This window comes from Emys orbicularis, chromosome 24 (genome assembly GCF_028017835.1).
Source record: "Emys orbicularis isolate rEmyOrb1 chromosome 24, rEmyOrb1.hap1, whole genome shotgun sequence".
Lineage (NCBI taxonomy): Eukaryota > Metazoa > Chordata > Testudines > Emydidae > Emys > Emys orbicularis.
This window is the reverse complement of record NC_088706.1, coordinates 12,728,729-12,744,640: the sequence shown is the minus strand read 5'-3', so window position 1 is coordinate 12,744,640 and position 15,912 is coordinate 12,728,729. Positions and strand designations below refer to the sequence as shown.

The 15,912-nt window shown below is 49.7% G+C and overlaps 1 protein-coding gene across 1 annotated transcript in view; it reads right to left on the bottom strand.

Annotated features, from left to right (window-relative positions):
* Positions 1-15,912, bottom strand: part of LOC135894090 (calcium/calmodulin-dependent protein kinase type IV-like) — a 43,371-nt gene that overhangs the window by 13,874 nt on the left and 13,585 nt on the right. The window contains exons 2-5 of the mRNA XM_065422122.1: positions 12,383-12,461; positions 9,690-9,752; positions 1,822-1,904; positions 1,070-1,142 (exon numbers count right to left, since the gene is read on the bottom strand). Of these exons, the coding sequence (XP_065278194.1) occupies positions 1,070-1,142; positions 1,822-1,904; positions 9,690-9,752; positions 12,383-12,461 (298 nt within the window). The remainder of the gene's footprint in view (positions 1-1,069; positions 1,143-1,821; positions 1,905-9,689; positions 9,753-12,382; positions 12,462-15,912) is intronic.

Below are 15,912 nucleotides of genomic sequence, written 5' to 3'. Positions count from 1 at the left end.
TATGAGACCAGCGTCTTCTAAGCAAAATGCCTTAAATATGCATAATATTTCATTTACATTACCTTAGCGCCTTTAGGCCCCATTGTGCCGTACAGACAGAGTGAGAGACAGTCCTTGCTTGAAAGAGTTTAACCTAAATAGACCAGGCAAAGGGTGGGAGAACAGAAGTATCATCATCTCCAGTTTACAGCTAAAGGAACCAAGGCCCAGCTAAGTGACTTGACCAAGGTCACACAAGGAAACTGTGGCAGAGCCAAGAATTGAACGTAAACTTCTGAGTCCTACCATGACGCTTTAACCACAAAGCCCCCCGTCCTCTCTGAACAACCCATGATCCAGTATAAAGCAGGTGCCCCCCCTGTCATCCTGTCCTCTTTTTAGGGAACCAGGTATAGAGAAAGGGAGAAAGATAAACAGAATCAGAAAAACAACATATAATATTTTGCTCTTGTATCTCAGAGAGCTTGAGAGACATTAATGAAGCCTCACAGAGGTAGGTGAGTTATTAGCCCTTTGGTAAACTGAGGTACAGAGGTGCCCAAGGTCTCACAGTGCTAGAGACAGGCGGCTTATCTCTTGATCTAACCAGCAAACCACTGGTTCTTAATCTTTGCCATACTGAGGAACCTCCTCCTGTTAAGCTAGGACCTCCCTCCCATCTATTCTTCTTGGGGCCTGGTGAACATTAGAACTGGGGGACATTTTTTTGGCTGAAACTTTTTTTTTGGCCAAGAAATGCAGCTTCAGGTCAAGCGAAACCTGGTGTGAATTCATGTCAGATCCCCCGGAATTATTTCAGTCGGGGGAAAAAAATGAAACATTTCCATTCAAAACCACTTTGCGTTGTGAATTTTACCTCAATGTTATTTTTTTTTAAAGTTTAAAAAAAAGAAACAATAATGAAACAAAACATTGTATTTGACACAATTTCCCCCCTCCCAACTTTATCAGTTATTTTCCCTGCTCTAATGGTTGCGATCCCTTGACAGCTGTCCATGACCCCCAGGGTCTGACAGAGGCAGAGAGGGCAAAATACTGTAGACAGATAAAGAAACAGAGGCAAACTTACAGATACAGCTTCTAGGATCTGCTTGACCACATGGGCTGCATCTCTTTCGCTGTAGAATCCTCTCTCTACAATCCTGTAAGGTGAAGACAGCAAAGAGGTCACAAAGAAGCCTGCGTAGCAATGGCACATCCCAATCCCAGGGTGGCTCACAGCCTGCCCTGGAATCAATTCACACCAAGTTTGAGACCCTTTTGCACTACGAGGCTCTTCCTCTATAAACCGTCATCCTTATTTCTGCACTTGGCCAGTTCACGCCTGGAAACAGGAAGGGAAAAATAAAGGGCTGATTTCAGAACCTCGAAAAAGGTTCAGTTCCAGCCCATCGTGTGAGCTTACTCCACTTCCCTAGTGGAAACTCAAACGAGGCCCAAAGAAAACAGCTTTTTCCCCCATCCCCAAAAGATAGCCCAGCCCACACCAGTTATAAGTTAACTATTCCATATAGACTTTATCACAGTGACCTCTTAATACTAAAGCCCAGCTCTTTAGCAGCTATCATTCATCTGATGCTGGCTTTTCCCAGAGGTAAATGTAGGGCATTAGAGAATCAGGTCTTTTTGTGTCCCTCGTTGGCCACTTGCAAATCACCTGGTTTCCTGAATTGACTGGATCTATGAGCCTGGAGATGGAAAGCTGGTAATTTAGCCCCTGAGCCACTCAGATCTCCCTTCCATCCTCCACGTTTTTGGTGGGGCTAGACGTGTCTCCTTTTATTAAGAATTTGCAGGTTCAATGAAGGTCTAGCTGAGTACCTGTCAAAGAGCTCTCCTCCCGTCACTAGTTCAAGTATGAGCACAATCTTGGAGGGCGTTTCGAAGATCTCCTTCAGTTTGATCTGAAAAGAACAGGAACAGTTCACTCACAGTCCTGCTCCCTTGCCAGAACGGGGCCATTCTTCCAACCGCGTCAATTACAAGCCCGGCGCAGAGGGAATTTTCCGCCAGCCCTGTACTCGCTGTAAGTCAATTTATTCCTAGAACAGGTTAATTCGTTCATGAGATGCATGCCGGGGAGGCTCGTCGTGGTGAGAGGAATAAATAAATGCAGAACAGATTGCGTAGATGTAACAAGTTCAGCATCAGCGTAACAGGGCTGCCGTCAGCAAATATGCCTAATTTTTTTTTTTTTTACTTGAACATGGCATTTTAACTGTTCAAAACAGGTTTGCTCACTTAATCGGGCATTTAAAAAAACAACAACTGCAAATTAGAGCAGGGAAACAGACCCGCACGCCCTGCATTTATTCTCTCCAGATCCTGACGCTCATTATTGTAAGTGGAATGTACTGTAGCCTATGAAAGCTTTTTAAATTAGCAGCCCCTCCATCCCTGCCAGGATGACTGAGCAACCTCTGCTGTACACATTCCTGTGGCTTTGCAAAGCCTATTGTCCTTGGCTCTTTCACTCAACCGCTGGTTCTGCTAATTGGAGTGTTTTACCCCTAAGGGTGAAATCCCGGCCCACTGAAGTTAATGGGAGCTTTGCCATTGACTTCAGCAGGGCCGGGATTATAGCTTGAAGCTCTTGGGCCTGATTCTCATGCCTGGTCTATGCTTCCAATGTCGGTTGACATAGTCATGGTGCTCAGAAGTGTGAAAAATCCACACCCCTCGGCTCTGGAGCTGTACTGATCTAGCCCCCAGGTAGATGCAGCTAGGTTGATGGAAGAACATTTCCATTGCCCTAGTTACTGTCGCTCAGGAAAGTGGAGTTTCTACAGTGACAGGAAACCCCCTCACAGTGCTGTCGGCGATGTCTACACTACAGTGGGCTATACCACTATAGCACCTCTAGGGTGGACTTGGCTTCAGTTACTCCATTCCTGCACTTGGATCAAAGAGAGGAGGAGATGCAAACTCCCTGTTCAGAGGCTTGCCTGGTTGCTGGGGTCAGTTACAGCAGCCTTAAGGCTACTCTAACTTACGCTCTGGTTCCCACCATGGGAAGCAAACATAGCTATGGAGCATTGCATTCTGGTCACATCCCTGATTCACTGCCTAGGTCAGAGAATGGGAGCAAGGTTGGAGGAGCTCCTTTATGCCAGCTCTGCAGTGGCTGGGCATGGCCCCTGCACAGGGGGATACTCCGGGGACTGTTTCATCCACTCTAAGGTTGCTTTCTGATGCCACAGCCATGTAAAGGGACCTTAGTGTTACTGAGAATAAGGGTGCTTGCATTTACAGTCCTGCTAATCCCAAGTGTCTAGGCTTGAAAAAATAACGAGATCATCTTAAAAAAGCATGAGATTTTTATATAATTTTTTGTTTTTTTTATTTGCCTTCTGATCTTTGAGCGTTTTGATGTCACATTTTCAAGTTTTCCTATGCAACTGTGAGCACTAGAAACTGGCTTAAAAAAATAAAAAGAATGTAAGCCAAGGGTTTTACACAATCCCATGACTCCAGGAGCTGAGGCTTTAAGGAAAAAACACCAAATATCATGAGACCCACATTAAAATTGCCAGAATTGGCCACAGGGCATTTATGCTGGAATCGCCAACTGCAGTTGAGTTATCTGCCCTTTCCTGGAACAAACTGTACCATTATTCCAGTATGTTATTTGCAGTATCCTTAGATCATGAAAGGATAAAAAGGACAGGAAAGGAAAATTAAATGAATGTGTCAGGGCCGCCCGGGGGGGGGGGGGGGAGAGGCAAGTGGGGTAATTTGCTCCAGGCCTCCCAGGGGCCCCCACGAGAGTTTTTCGGGACCCCTGGAGCGGGGTCCTTCACTCGCTCCGGGGGCCCCAGAAAACTCTCGCGGGGCCCGGGCCTCCGGAGCTTCTTCCGCTCCGGGTCTTCGGCGGCAATTCGGCAGCGGGGGGTCCTTCCGCTCCGTGACCCGCCGCCGAAGTGCCCCAAAGACCCGCGGTGGGGGGTCCTTCCGCCCCGGGACCCGCCGCCGAAGTGCCGGGTCTTCGGCGGCGGGGGCCCCCCACCGCCGAAGACCCCAGGCCCCCTGAATCCTCTGGGCGGCCCTGGAATGTGTGCCGAAGACACATGATTGGGTCCCATGTGCCTATACACAGCAAACTTCTTTTGCTACAGCCTGATGTTTTAGGAACCTCTCATGTTTAGGTAGTGATTGTATACATTGTTTTTCAGGAATAAGAGACCAGCTCTGTTATTTTTGAAAATGTGACGTTGGGCACCTAAGTCAGTTAGGCACCTTTGAAAAGGTCGCCTGTGACACACGGGCTGTTTTGTCATGAGGAGAGCAGAAAAGAAATAATATTTCCTGAAGATTTAAAAAAAATAAATGAGACTAAATGAGACTGCCTGCATTGGCCTTTTGTGCCAATGCAGCAAATGTGGAATTAACAGGGCTCATAAAAATGCATCACGTGCATTTTTTTTAAATGGAAAGAAGAAAATTTCATAGTGCTTAAGACTTTTGTGACACTGTGAATTTCATGGGGCTTTAATCATTACCTACGTATGAGACATCGTGGCAGCTTACTGTATTATAATACTACACAGAAGCGCTATAATTTTCCTATTAACTTCAAAAGTTTACAATCCTATTATCGTCTGCTCTTGAGGTGGGTACGGAATGACAGCAAGAAGCGTACAGATGTCACCAGTGTAAATAATGAAATGAAGCATCATTTTTAAAAAAATCATTTGAACTAGGGAGTGAGCAGAACTGATTTAAATACTAAAGCTGTCCAATTGGTTATGTCAATGGAGCTGGCCTGTAGCTGCGCCTAGTTCTGGGGTGGGCAAATTAAGTTTTCTACCCCCTTTATAACACACCGGAGGCAATCTCTCCTTTGCCTCTCCCCCAGACTCTACACAAACAAGACTTCAGAGACCATGTGGTGCATCTACAGCAAATGTGGGACCTCATCTGGTATAAGCTGATGCTGCTCCACTGGGCTGATTTACGCCAACTGAGAATCTGGTCTGGGTCTCTGTCATATCTTTTAAAAAGACGTAGGGTAACATATTCAAAAGTGGCTTGATCTTGTTCCATTGAAGTCAATGGGAGTTTCACCATTGATTTTTATGGGAGCAGGATCGAAACCCAAGTGATTTAGGAGCTGAAGTGTCACTGTGGGAAATAGGCCTGGTCTACACTTAACACTTAGATGGACATAGTTGTGGTGGCCAGGAGTGTGAAAAATCCACATCCCTCAGGGCGGTAGCTGTGCCGACATAATCCCTGATGTGCACATGGCTAAGTCAACGGAAGAATGCTCAAGGAGGCGGAGGTGGTGGAATTCCTACAGTGAGGAAAACCTGTAGGCTACATCTACACTACAGGGTTGTACTGGGATAGCTAAGGTGCCACAGACAGCCTTAGGTGCTCTTGAAAAACTTCCTCCTTAACGAAATACAGCTTGCCAGTCATTCACACTCATCAAAAGAGGAGAACTGAATGCTGAAATCAGTCTAGAAAGCAGGTGGAAAAGAATCAGACCCTCAAAGCTTACCAGGGGCATTAACAGATAAGGCCATACACAGCCTTTTGGCCCCAATTCAGGATCTCTCTATAAGTATGTGCCTATTCGAGACAGAACTTAAGTATACGGAATCATAGATTGTAAGGCCAGACGGGACCACTGTGATCACCTAGTCTGACCTCCTGTGTAACACAAGCCATAGAATTTCCCCTATATAATTCCTGCAGCAGATCTTTTAGCATGGGATGGAGCTCAGTCCCTGGCAGGATCAGGAGCTTGAGTGCACAGGCAGAGTAGACAGAGCTGTGTGTCGCATGTTCCACGTGGCCTGACAAGAAGATCCCATCGAGGCGGTCGCCTTCTGTAATGATATCTGCTCCTGGGTGTTACAAATTGCTCCAGTTCAACTGCTTACCGGCTGTTCCAAAAGGGGATGCTTTCCTGCACCAGGGGTCACTAATGGAGACCATCAAAGAACAAATACAAATACGAATATAGCTGTCTCAGACCAGGCAGCCTGCTCCAGCCCTCTAACAACGGGTGTCCAGATCTTTTCAGTGACGATTTCCTGGCAGGGAGCTAAGAATGTGAAATAGCCTCTGTGGGTAAGTACAGCAAGTTCCTTTGCTTGGGGCATTTACAGCACTAGGAAATGTCACACAAATGTGTGTGTGTGTTGGGGGTGGAGGTGGGGGGAGGATAGACAAAGGTAGGGTGACCAGATGTCCCTATTTTAAAGGGACAGTTCCAATATTTGGGGCATTTTCTTCTATAGGTGCCTATTAACCCCCCACCCCGGTCCCTATTTTTCACACATGCTGTCTGGTCACCCTAGACAAAGGACAAAATCCATCCCTGGAGTGAGTGGAGTTACACTGGGGGTGGATTTTCCCCCAGCTGCCTGATTTCCAGCGATTCCCTGTCCTGTTGGCTTTGCTTTTGCCAGGAGGATCTTTAACGATTACAAGTGGGCAAGACTTCCATTCTCAATCTCAACCCCACGAGGAGGGCGGGGATTGTTGAAAGCTCCTTCACCCGGGGAAGTGGCCAAAAGCAGCCTTTCTGGGAAATGGGGGTTACCCTGCAACAATGAAAATAAAATTCAGATTGCCTGGCGTTCTGCGGACCTGTGAAAAAACCATCCGTTTACAAATGGGTGCTTTTCTTCCAGGAATTACATTACAGCACAGCATGCACAGGGGGCAGGAAGGTAGAAAGCAGCCATCTGGTCTCCTGGTAATTCCATGTCAGCTGGGGAAGTAAACAGCCAGGAATAAACCTCTGGAGATAGAAAGGCCGGGAAAGGGGTCCAATCCTGCCCAGCACACAGCCCCTGCAGCTCAACGGGTGCTAACCCCGGTAGAATTAACAGCTTGAATGTCTGGGACTAGTAGACAGAGCAGCGTGTCGCGTCAGTTACATGGAACCTGACAAGAAGGTCCCATCTAGGCCGACTCCTTCTGTAATTATATCTGTTCCTGCGCGTTACAAATTGTTCCAGTTCAACTGTCATTATCCTCTGAGCGCTGCATTATATCAACGCCGCTCTGTTCATGCCGGCGAGCGGCTGAGAGCTCAGCTGTTGCAAGACATGGCCTGGCGTTCTTGACTTTATCTTCCTTTGCAGGATTCGTTACAAACAGGCACTTTTCTTTGGCATTCAATTGATCTCCTCGATAGAAATCGCTTACCGAATGGAAACCCTTAGAGGGGGGAGTCTAGTGGCCTGAATGTCAGACTGGAACACCTGAAAGACCCCTGGAAACTCAGACAGTGGCAAACTCCAGCAGGGCTAATTCACATCCTGTCCTTCCCGAGGCAGTGGGTAAAGTGAGTTCCATGCACGGTGCTGCTGGTGGGTGTTTTGAATGAGACCTTTAAAATAAAAATAAACCACGAGGAACAGGGTGGCCTGCCCTACAGCGGGACTGGGATCCTGTGGGTCCTGCAGACCTGCTGCCATAATTGCGGGAATGGGATAAAAATTCAACAAACAATGTGGGAGGGGGTGGGAATGGGTATTGTGGGGCGGGATTAAGAAAACAGTCCCGTGCAGGACTCTTGCCTGCCCCTGTTAGGGCCAGAGGCCTGGAGCCAGCTGTCCTGGTCACTAATCAGATGCAGCTGAGCAGGGGATAGATCAAGATCAGCAGGAAGTGGAGTGGGACCACCGAAAGGGACTGTCTCTCGCAGGAGTCCTTGGAGAAGGGAGGCAGCAGGTTGAAAGCTCTGGGGATTATGGCTGGGCAGACAGCCCCAGCTGGAAGGTTTGTTTTCCTTTGGAGAGTTTGGTGGCTAGGCCTGGAGGAAAAGGCTAAGGGCTGATTTGAGCCTGGCTGACGGTTTCCCAGGCGGGCGAGGAAGGCTGCCAAGCTGCAGCGCGCGTCTGCTTTGTGCAGAGAGGAATGATGGCACAGAGAAGTCTGGGGAACACACCTCACAGGGAGAGACTTAGGAGCTCCGCTTATTAAGGCTTGGTCTACACTAGGAAATTCGACCAGTTTAACTGCATCACTCAGAGGTGTGAAATATCCACACCCCTGAATGAGACAGTTATACCGACCTGACCCCTGGTGTAGACAGCGCTAGGCCTCCCGTCGACCTCGCTACTGCCTCTCGGGGAGGTGGATTACCTGTGCCAACAGGAGAAGCCCTCCCGCCGGTGTAGCGTTTTAGGTGTAGACACGTTGCTGTACAGGTGTAGTTAATTCATCTTCCCAAGAGCTATGACATAGTGCCGTCTACACTGGGGATTAGGTCAGTGGATTTTCACACCCCGAACGACGTAGTTATACCAAAGTAATTCTGTACTGTACTCTAGACCTGCCCGTAGTTTATCAAAAGTCGAGAGGCGGCTTGATCTCGGTCTGCCAGTTCCCCTGTGCAGAGATGGGACTTGAGGGCAGAGGGCTCGAACCTGGCAGGCAAAGGAAGAACAAGGCCCAGGGGGTGAGAGCGGCCAGGAGAAAAATTTCAACTGGAAACAAGGTGAAAATTTTTAAGGAGATTCGCCGTCGGAGCAGCTTCCCGGTGGCGAAGTCCCCCATCATCTGCCACCTTGAAAGGTGAGATTTTTTGAAGGCGCTCATGGGAGTTAGGCACTTAGTTGAATTCCTGCTGACTTTCGGAAGGGGGCTAGACATCCAGTTCCCTTAGGTGCTTCTGAAAATCCCATCCTCTATCAAGACTGGCTGGGACTCAACAGATGCTCTCGCTCAGCCGTAAGTTAATGGGCGGGTGGCAGGAGTCACTGGGTGAAACACAACGGCTCGGGTTATGCAGGAGGTCAGGGTAGATCAGGGGTAGGCAACCTATGGCACGCGTGCCGAAGGCGGCACGCGAGCTGATTTTCAGTGGCACTCACACTGCCCGGGTCCTGGCCACCGGTCCAGGGGGCTCTGCATTTTAATTTAATTTTAAATTAAGCTTCTTAAACATTTTAAAAACCTTGTTTACTTTACATACAACAATAGTTTAGTTATATATTATAGACTTATAGAAAGAGACCTTCTAAAAACATTAAAATGTATTACTGGCACGCAAAACCTTATATTAGAGTGAATAAATGAAGACTCGGCACACGCACACCACTTCGGAAAGGTTGCCGACCCCTGGGGTAGACAGGCCATAAGGGACCGCTACAAGAGATAGGGGTTTGCTCCAGCATCTTTGGCCAAAGATTCCCTGTTTTGCTGCCCACTGTGCGCCTGGCATTGCCCTTTGCCCCAGAGGTGGCTGCATTTCAGTACTGCCGCATGGAGAGCGCTTAGGGGAAACAGTTGGGGATCCCATCTGTTATCTTAGGGTTTGAGACCAGTGCCCATCACCTGGGTGAAATGCGCTAGAGAAATCTACAGCATAACAACCAACAAATCAAAACTGCATTCCGTTGGGAAGATACTTTCCTCCCCCCCATAACAAGGTGTGTTTGTGTGTTTCCGTTTCTCTCTGGGCAATAACTGGACCCCGGCGCCCCTGATGAGGGGCCATGGGGTTCTGGGAATCCCAGCATGGGTTAGGGTGCAATACCAGGAGGTTCAGGAGGTAGAGGGCTACGCACATCCACTGCTTCCATCCTTCCTTCTGCCGCTGGCTTGTGTTGGCCTCCCTCAAAATGTTATGGCTATTTACTTCAGGACAGATTCATAGCGGACTCCCGTCTGGGGAGCACACGAGTGGATTTAAGTCACAAAGCAGCCGCACGGTTCGTACTCACAATGTGGGGGTGCGAAAGCCTCAGTAAGACACCAATTTCCGTCCGTACAATCTTTTTGTCAATCTAAAAATCAATAAAATAAAATAAGAACCATGACGCAAATCATTACATTTTCAAACTCTTCTGGACGTCGGGCTTGAGCAGCACATAAATGCAGAGACCTCTGCTGCTGTTTAAAACCAGGTTGGAATGAATTCTGAACCGGATCGTATTAACCGCATGTAAATTCTCCCACTTCCACTCAAGCACGTCTTCTAAATACGTATGTGAGGGGAACCCCCAAGAGCAGAACAGAGAGCTGCACAGCTGTGTGGGAGACAGACTAGAGAGCTGAAGAGAGCAGGGCTTCCACCCCCCTTCAGTTGGCTGGTCATGACCCATTGTACAGAGAGAGGAACTGTAAATCGAGAGTCAAGGTTTGAGCCTCAGCTGCAGACGATAAACATGTCGGGCAGCAAAGGGGTTTGGCAAAGGTTGCTTTCAGCCATCTGTTTGGTTCCCCAAATCCTGGGGGTGGTGAGGGCTGAGCTAGTCCCTTAACATCCAAGTCTGCTCTGAGTTATTCCTGGCAGCTCACAAGGGGTCATTCCAGCAACCAGGAATTCCCCAGCCATGGTCATAAGAACGGCTGTACTGGGTCAGACCAAAGGTCCATCTAGCCCAGTATCCTGTCTTCCGACAGTGGCCAGTGCCAGGTGCCCCAGAGGGAATGAACAGAACAGGGAATCATCAAGTGATCCATCCCCTGTCACCCACTCCCAGCTTCTGGCAAACAGAGGCTAGGGACACCATCCCTGCCCATCCTGGCTAATAGCCATTGATGGATCTATCCTCCATGAATTTATCTAGCTCTTTTTTGAATCCTGTTATAGTCTTGGCCTTTACAACATCCTCTGGCAAGGAGTACCACAGGTTGATGGTGCGTTATGTGAAAAAATACTTCCTTTTGTTTGTTTTAAACCTGCTGCCTGTTAATTTCATTTGGTGACCTCTAGTTCTTGTGTTATGAGAGGAACTAAATAACACTTCCGTATTTACTTTCTCCACACCAGTCATGATTTTATAGACCTCTATCATATCCCCCTTTAGTCGTCTCTTTTCCAAGCTGAAAAGTCCCAGTTTTATTAATCTCTCCTCATATGGAAGCCGTTCCATACCCCTAATAATTTTTGTTGCCCTTTTCTGAACTTTTTCCAAGTCCAATGTATCTTTTTTGAGATGGGGCGACCACATCTGCACGCAGTATTCAAGGTGTGGGCATACCATGGATTTATATAGAAGCAATATGATATTTTCTGTCTTATTATCTATCCCTTTCTTAATGATTCCCAACATTCTGTTTGCTTTTTTGACTGCCGCTGCACATTGAGTGGATGTTTTCAGAGAACTATCCACAATGACTCCAAGATCTCTTTCTTGAGTGGTAACAGCTAATTTAGACCCCATCATTTTACATGTATAGTTGGGATTATGTTTTCCAATGTGCATTACTTTGCATTTATCAACATTGAATTTCATCTGCCATTTTGTTGCCCAGTCACCCAGTTTTGACAGATCCTTTTGAAGCTCTTCGCAGTCTGCCTGGGACTTAACTATGTTGAGTAGTTTTGTATCATCTGCAAATTTTGCCACCCCTTTTTCCAGATCGTTTATGAATATGTTGAATAGGACTGGGCCCAGTACAGACCCCAGGGGGGACACCACTATTTACCCCTCTCCATTCTGAAAACTGACCATTTATTCCTACTCTTTGTTTCCTGTCTTTTAACCAGTTACCAGTTCATGAGAGGATCTTCCCTCTTATCCCATGACAGCTTACTTTGCTTAAGAGCCTTTGGTGAGGGACCTTGTCAAAGGCTTTCTGAAAATCTAAATACACTATATCCACTGGATCCCCCTTGTCCACATGCTTTTTGACCCCCTCAAAGAATTCTAGTAGATTGGTGAGGCATGATTTCCCTTTACAAAAATCATGTTGACTATTCCCCAACAAATTATGTTCATCTATGTGTCTGACAATTTTGTTCTTTACTATAGTTTCAACCAGTTTGCCCGGTACTGAAGTCAGGTTTACCGGCCTGTAATTGCCGGGGTCTCCTCTGGAGCCCTTTTTAAAAATTGGCATCACATTAGCTATTAGATGTCTGAACCACATGCTCCTCTGCACCTGTCGGCTTTCCCCCAGCCCTTAGTTTAAAAACTGCTCTACGACCTTTTTAATTTTAAGCGCCAGCAATCTGGTTCCATTTTGGTTTAGGTGGAGCCCATCCTTCCTGTATACGGTTCATTTTTCCCCAGGGCCAGAAAATTCCCCAGCCATGCATGCCTTCACTCCCTCTGTCTCCAGGGGATTCTCCCATTTCCCCCAGCCACATGGCTGCTTATTTCTTCCTCTTCCTGGCATTAATTAGTAGCAGCCAAAAGTACCAAGAGAAGAAACATCTGCTTGTATCAATGCAGATGCTTTGCAGTCCAGGCGGAATTTGTAACCGTGCAGTCCTAAATCCAGACCTCAGTGGGGGCCTCTTCACTTATGGGGGAATTTAGGGTTGACCTCAACCTGCTAACTCATGTTGAGACTACAAACTGCCTTGTCTACACGAGGATTTTCCCCTCCCGTTACTTACCACGTGTTGCTAACGCCTGCTCAGAACCTTTTGGAAATCACTGAGGACGGCGTCCCAGGTACTTACCGTCTTCTTCAGGATTTTGGCCGCGTACTGCGTGTGGGTTCCTTTCTCTTCACAGCTGTACACCACGGAAGTGGCACCCCTACAGAAAGAAGGAGAGGTCAACCGTGTTACCAGTCCTCCGGACAGAAAAGCCACGCCTGTTCAAAGACAACCTGCAAAGGGGGGGCTGGTGCACTTTTCAACGATTCTTTGCGATGGATAAAGAAGGCAGAAAGGAGACTGAAGGGTGGTTTGCTGCTTGCTTTTGAAGTTTGAAATTCAGGTCTTGGCTAGCCTGGAAGATGGTCCTTGTCTATACAAGGGCTAAGGTGCTCACGCCGGCTTTCCAGCTCAGAGGCTGCTCGGCCTCATCGCATCACATACACCCAGCCTCTGCTTCTAACACGCCTCCTTTTGGGGGCCACTTGTAACTGTGCTGAGGTTGCCTTTTCCAGATCCCGGAGCTGGACTGTGGGACAGGCAAAGCGGAGACTGGACAACCCCACCCTGGGGGTGATACTCCCGCTGGGGCAGGACTTTGCTCAGCACTGGATGCCCACGCAGCGCAGACCTGAGCTCTGTGGCTCAGAGTCATGCACCTCCCTATGGAGTCGCGGTGCCTTGGTTTAAGGCACGTCTAGTCACCTTGGGCACATGTGGGAGGCAGTGATGTCTAGCGGATAGAGCACTGGAATGGGGCACAGGAGATCTGGGTTCTGTTCCTGGCTCTGCTTCTGGGTGACCTTGGGCACGTCACTTCCCTCTATGTGCCTCAACTTCCCCATCTCTTAAATGGGGGTATGATACTGAGCTCCTTTGTCAAGCGCTCAGAGATGTATGGATGAGAAGCGCTATGTAGAGCGAGGTCTGGTGGCTGTACACTCACTACTGCAACGACACCACCTGGGCCTCTCTCATCACGCTACCTCCGTGGACTTTTCACAGCTGCAGCCCTGGGGGTGATGGGCACCGTCATGCAGCACGTGGGAGCTGCTGCTCGTTCTGCTGCTGTCGTGCCACCCGAGGGGGATGCAGAGACTGTGACCTTTGATTGCGCCAAGATCAGCGCGCTCAGCCGTGCGAGGGGCTTATATTTCCCCCCTGAATCGCTTCCGGCTTTCCTCGGTAAAACCATTTTAATTAAAAACAGAATATTGAGGCGGTCTAAATCCTTAAGCAGCTTTTAAGACCGAAAGAAGCATCCCCTCCCCCCACATCCCAGTAAGTGAATCAGCCGCAAGCGGAGGGTAAAGAAGAGATTACATCCTTGTGGGGGAGCACAAGGGGAGACTCTCGAGAATGTACGACATGTGTGCTCCCTGAACAAGCCTCCAGGGCCACGAACTCCCCCTTGGCACCAGGATGCTAATGCCATGGTGCTTTCAATGCACATGATGCCCTGCATGCAAGATCCCACAGCCCAGCCCATAGGTGGGTGTGATCATCCCCATTTTACAGATGGGGAAATTGAGGCACAGAGCGTTCTTATTAGCAACCTCAAGTCACACAGCCATCCAGGCCCATGGCTGGGACTAAACACAGGTCTCCTGACTCCCCGGCTAGTGCTTGGAGCCCAGGACGGTCTGGGGTTATTTGGGTACACCCCCACTTTGAGCTGGAGGAGACATACCTGCAGTAGGAGCTACCATGCTAAAAATATAGTGGGTGGTGCGAGTGTTGGGAGGGGCTAGCTGCCCTGAGTACAATCCCGAGCCACCATTCACACCTCCAGCTGGAAGTGTGAATGTACCCTAGGACTGAGCAGTTGCTGCCTTTAATGATGCCTGTGTTCTTCTTTGCATTAAAGCAGCGAGAGCTTGCATTTAACAGTCACACGGCAGCAGGCTGCTTCCCACGACACCGCGCATCCCTACGCAACAAGACACCGGCTCTGGGCAGCGCCTGGGCCAGCAGCCCCGAAGACCGACACAAGGAAGGCTACGTACGCCGCAGAGTTTGATCAACCACTTTCCCCAGCCTTGGAGGAACTTTTCAATTCATCTCCTCTCCTCTTGTAGACGCGACCGGTCACCCCCGAGGAGCAAACCCAAACTCCCCATCTCCCCCTCACAAACAAACCCAATCAAGTGGGATTGGACCCTGGGCATTAGGCCATTTGCAAATCCACTAACTTCGGTTGCAGAGAGCAAGCTGTCTCCGGAGCACAGCCGACCTGTTCTGTTCCATCACGTTTTCGCAAAGGCGGTGAATGGGCTCCGCTGAATTGTGACTTTGAACTATCCAGCCCCTAAGGTGAGGAGGGTAGTAACCAGCACTTAATTTGTGCCAGGGTTGAACCCCGGCACCTCTAGGCTTGGCCGTTCATAGCCCCGGCACCTGCGGGCTTGCTGCATCTGGTCCGAAAGTAAAAATATTGCTTGAGCCCCGGCGCCTCTTTCATTACAAAGCAAGCAGTGGTAGTAACCCAATGCTGTGTGTGTCAAAAGAAAGAGAGAGGCTGCATTCCAGCCAGGGGTGGCTCTATGTATTTTGCTGCCCCAAGCACGGCAGTCAGGCGGCTTTCAGCGGCATGCCTGCGGGAGGTCCGCTGGTCTTGCGCCTTCGGTGTACCTGCCGCCGAATTGCCGCCGAAGACGCGGGACCGGTGGACCTCCCGCAGGCATGCCACCGAAGGCAGCCTGACTGCCGCCCTCATGGCGACCGGCAGGCCGCCCCCCGCGGCTTACCGCCCCAGGCACGTGCTTGGTGCGCTGGTGCCTGGAGCTGCCCCTGATTCCAGCGCCCGGGCTATTTGGAAAGGCTGCGGTATATATAATGGGGTTTGCCTGGGAACTCCTTTGTCAAAGGGCAATTGTCTCTCAACGTCCCATCACTCTCCAAATTGGAACAGGCTCGGTCCATCACCCTCCAACCTCACGCCTGGCCCATACCTCTTCCACCAAGGGCATAGCTACAGTGGGACAGGACCCACGAGGTTATGGGGGCCCAATCAGAGTGGGCACTGGGTGAGAGCAGGGCCTGTTGGCCCCCAGTGGCAGGGGGTGGCTGGGATGGGGGGCCCTTCCATCCAGGATGACCCTGGGCACGAGCAGCCAGCAAGGATGCATGGAGAAGGTGTGGGGGAAATAGCAGCACCAGGGGATGCGCGAGGGGTGGGGGGCAGAGATGGAAGATGTGGCCCCTCAGAGGTGGAGTGCAAGGCAGAAAGCCTTGGCCACTTTGCTTGGGGCAGAACTGGGTGGAGCTGGGGGGCTGGATAAGAGCTGAGGAGGGCAAGGAAAGGGGGTTGGAGCACAGCTCAGGGGGCTGGAGCAGAGCTGCAGGGGCTGGGAGCAGAGCGGGGACCATGGGAGGAAGCTGGGGGAGGGCTTGTGGGGGCCTGACATGGGGCTGGGAAGTAGATCAGAGAAGTGGGGGCAGGAGGGGAGCTCAAAGGTCCTGGTGGGGTGATTGGATCGGGGCTGGGAGAGCTGAGGGCTGGAGTGGGATGAGGGAGAGCTGGGAGGATGGGATCAGAACTGGAGGGGACCAAGGGGAGCCAGGGGACAAGCTGCAGGTCTGCAGAGGGCCTGCAAGGGAGTTGGGGGGAA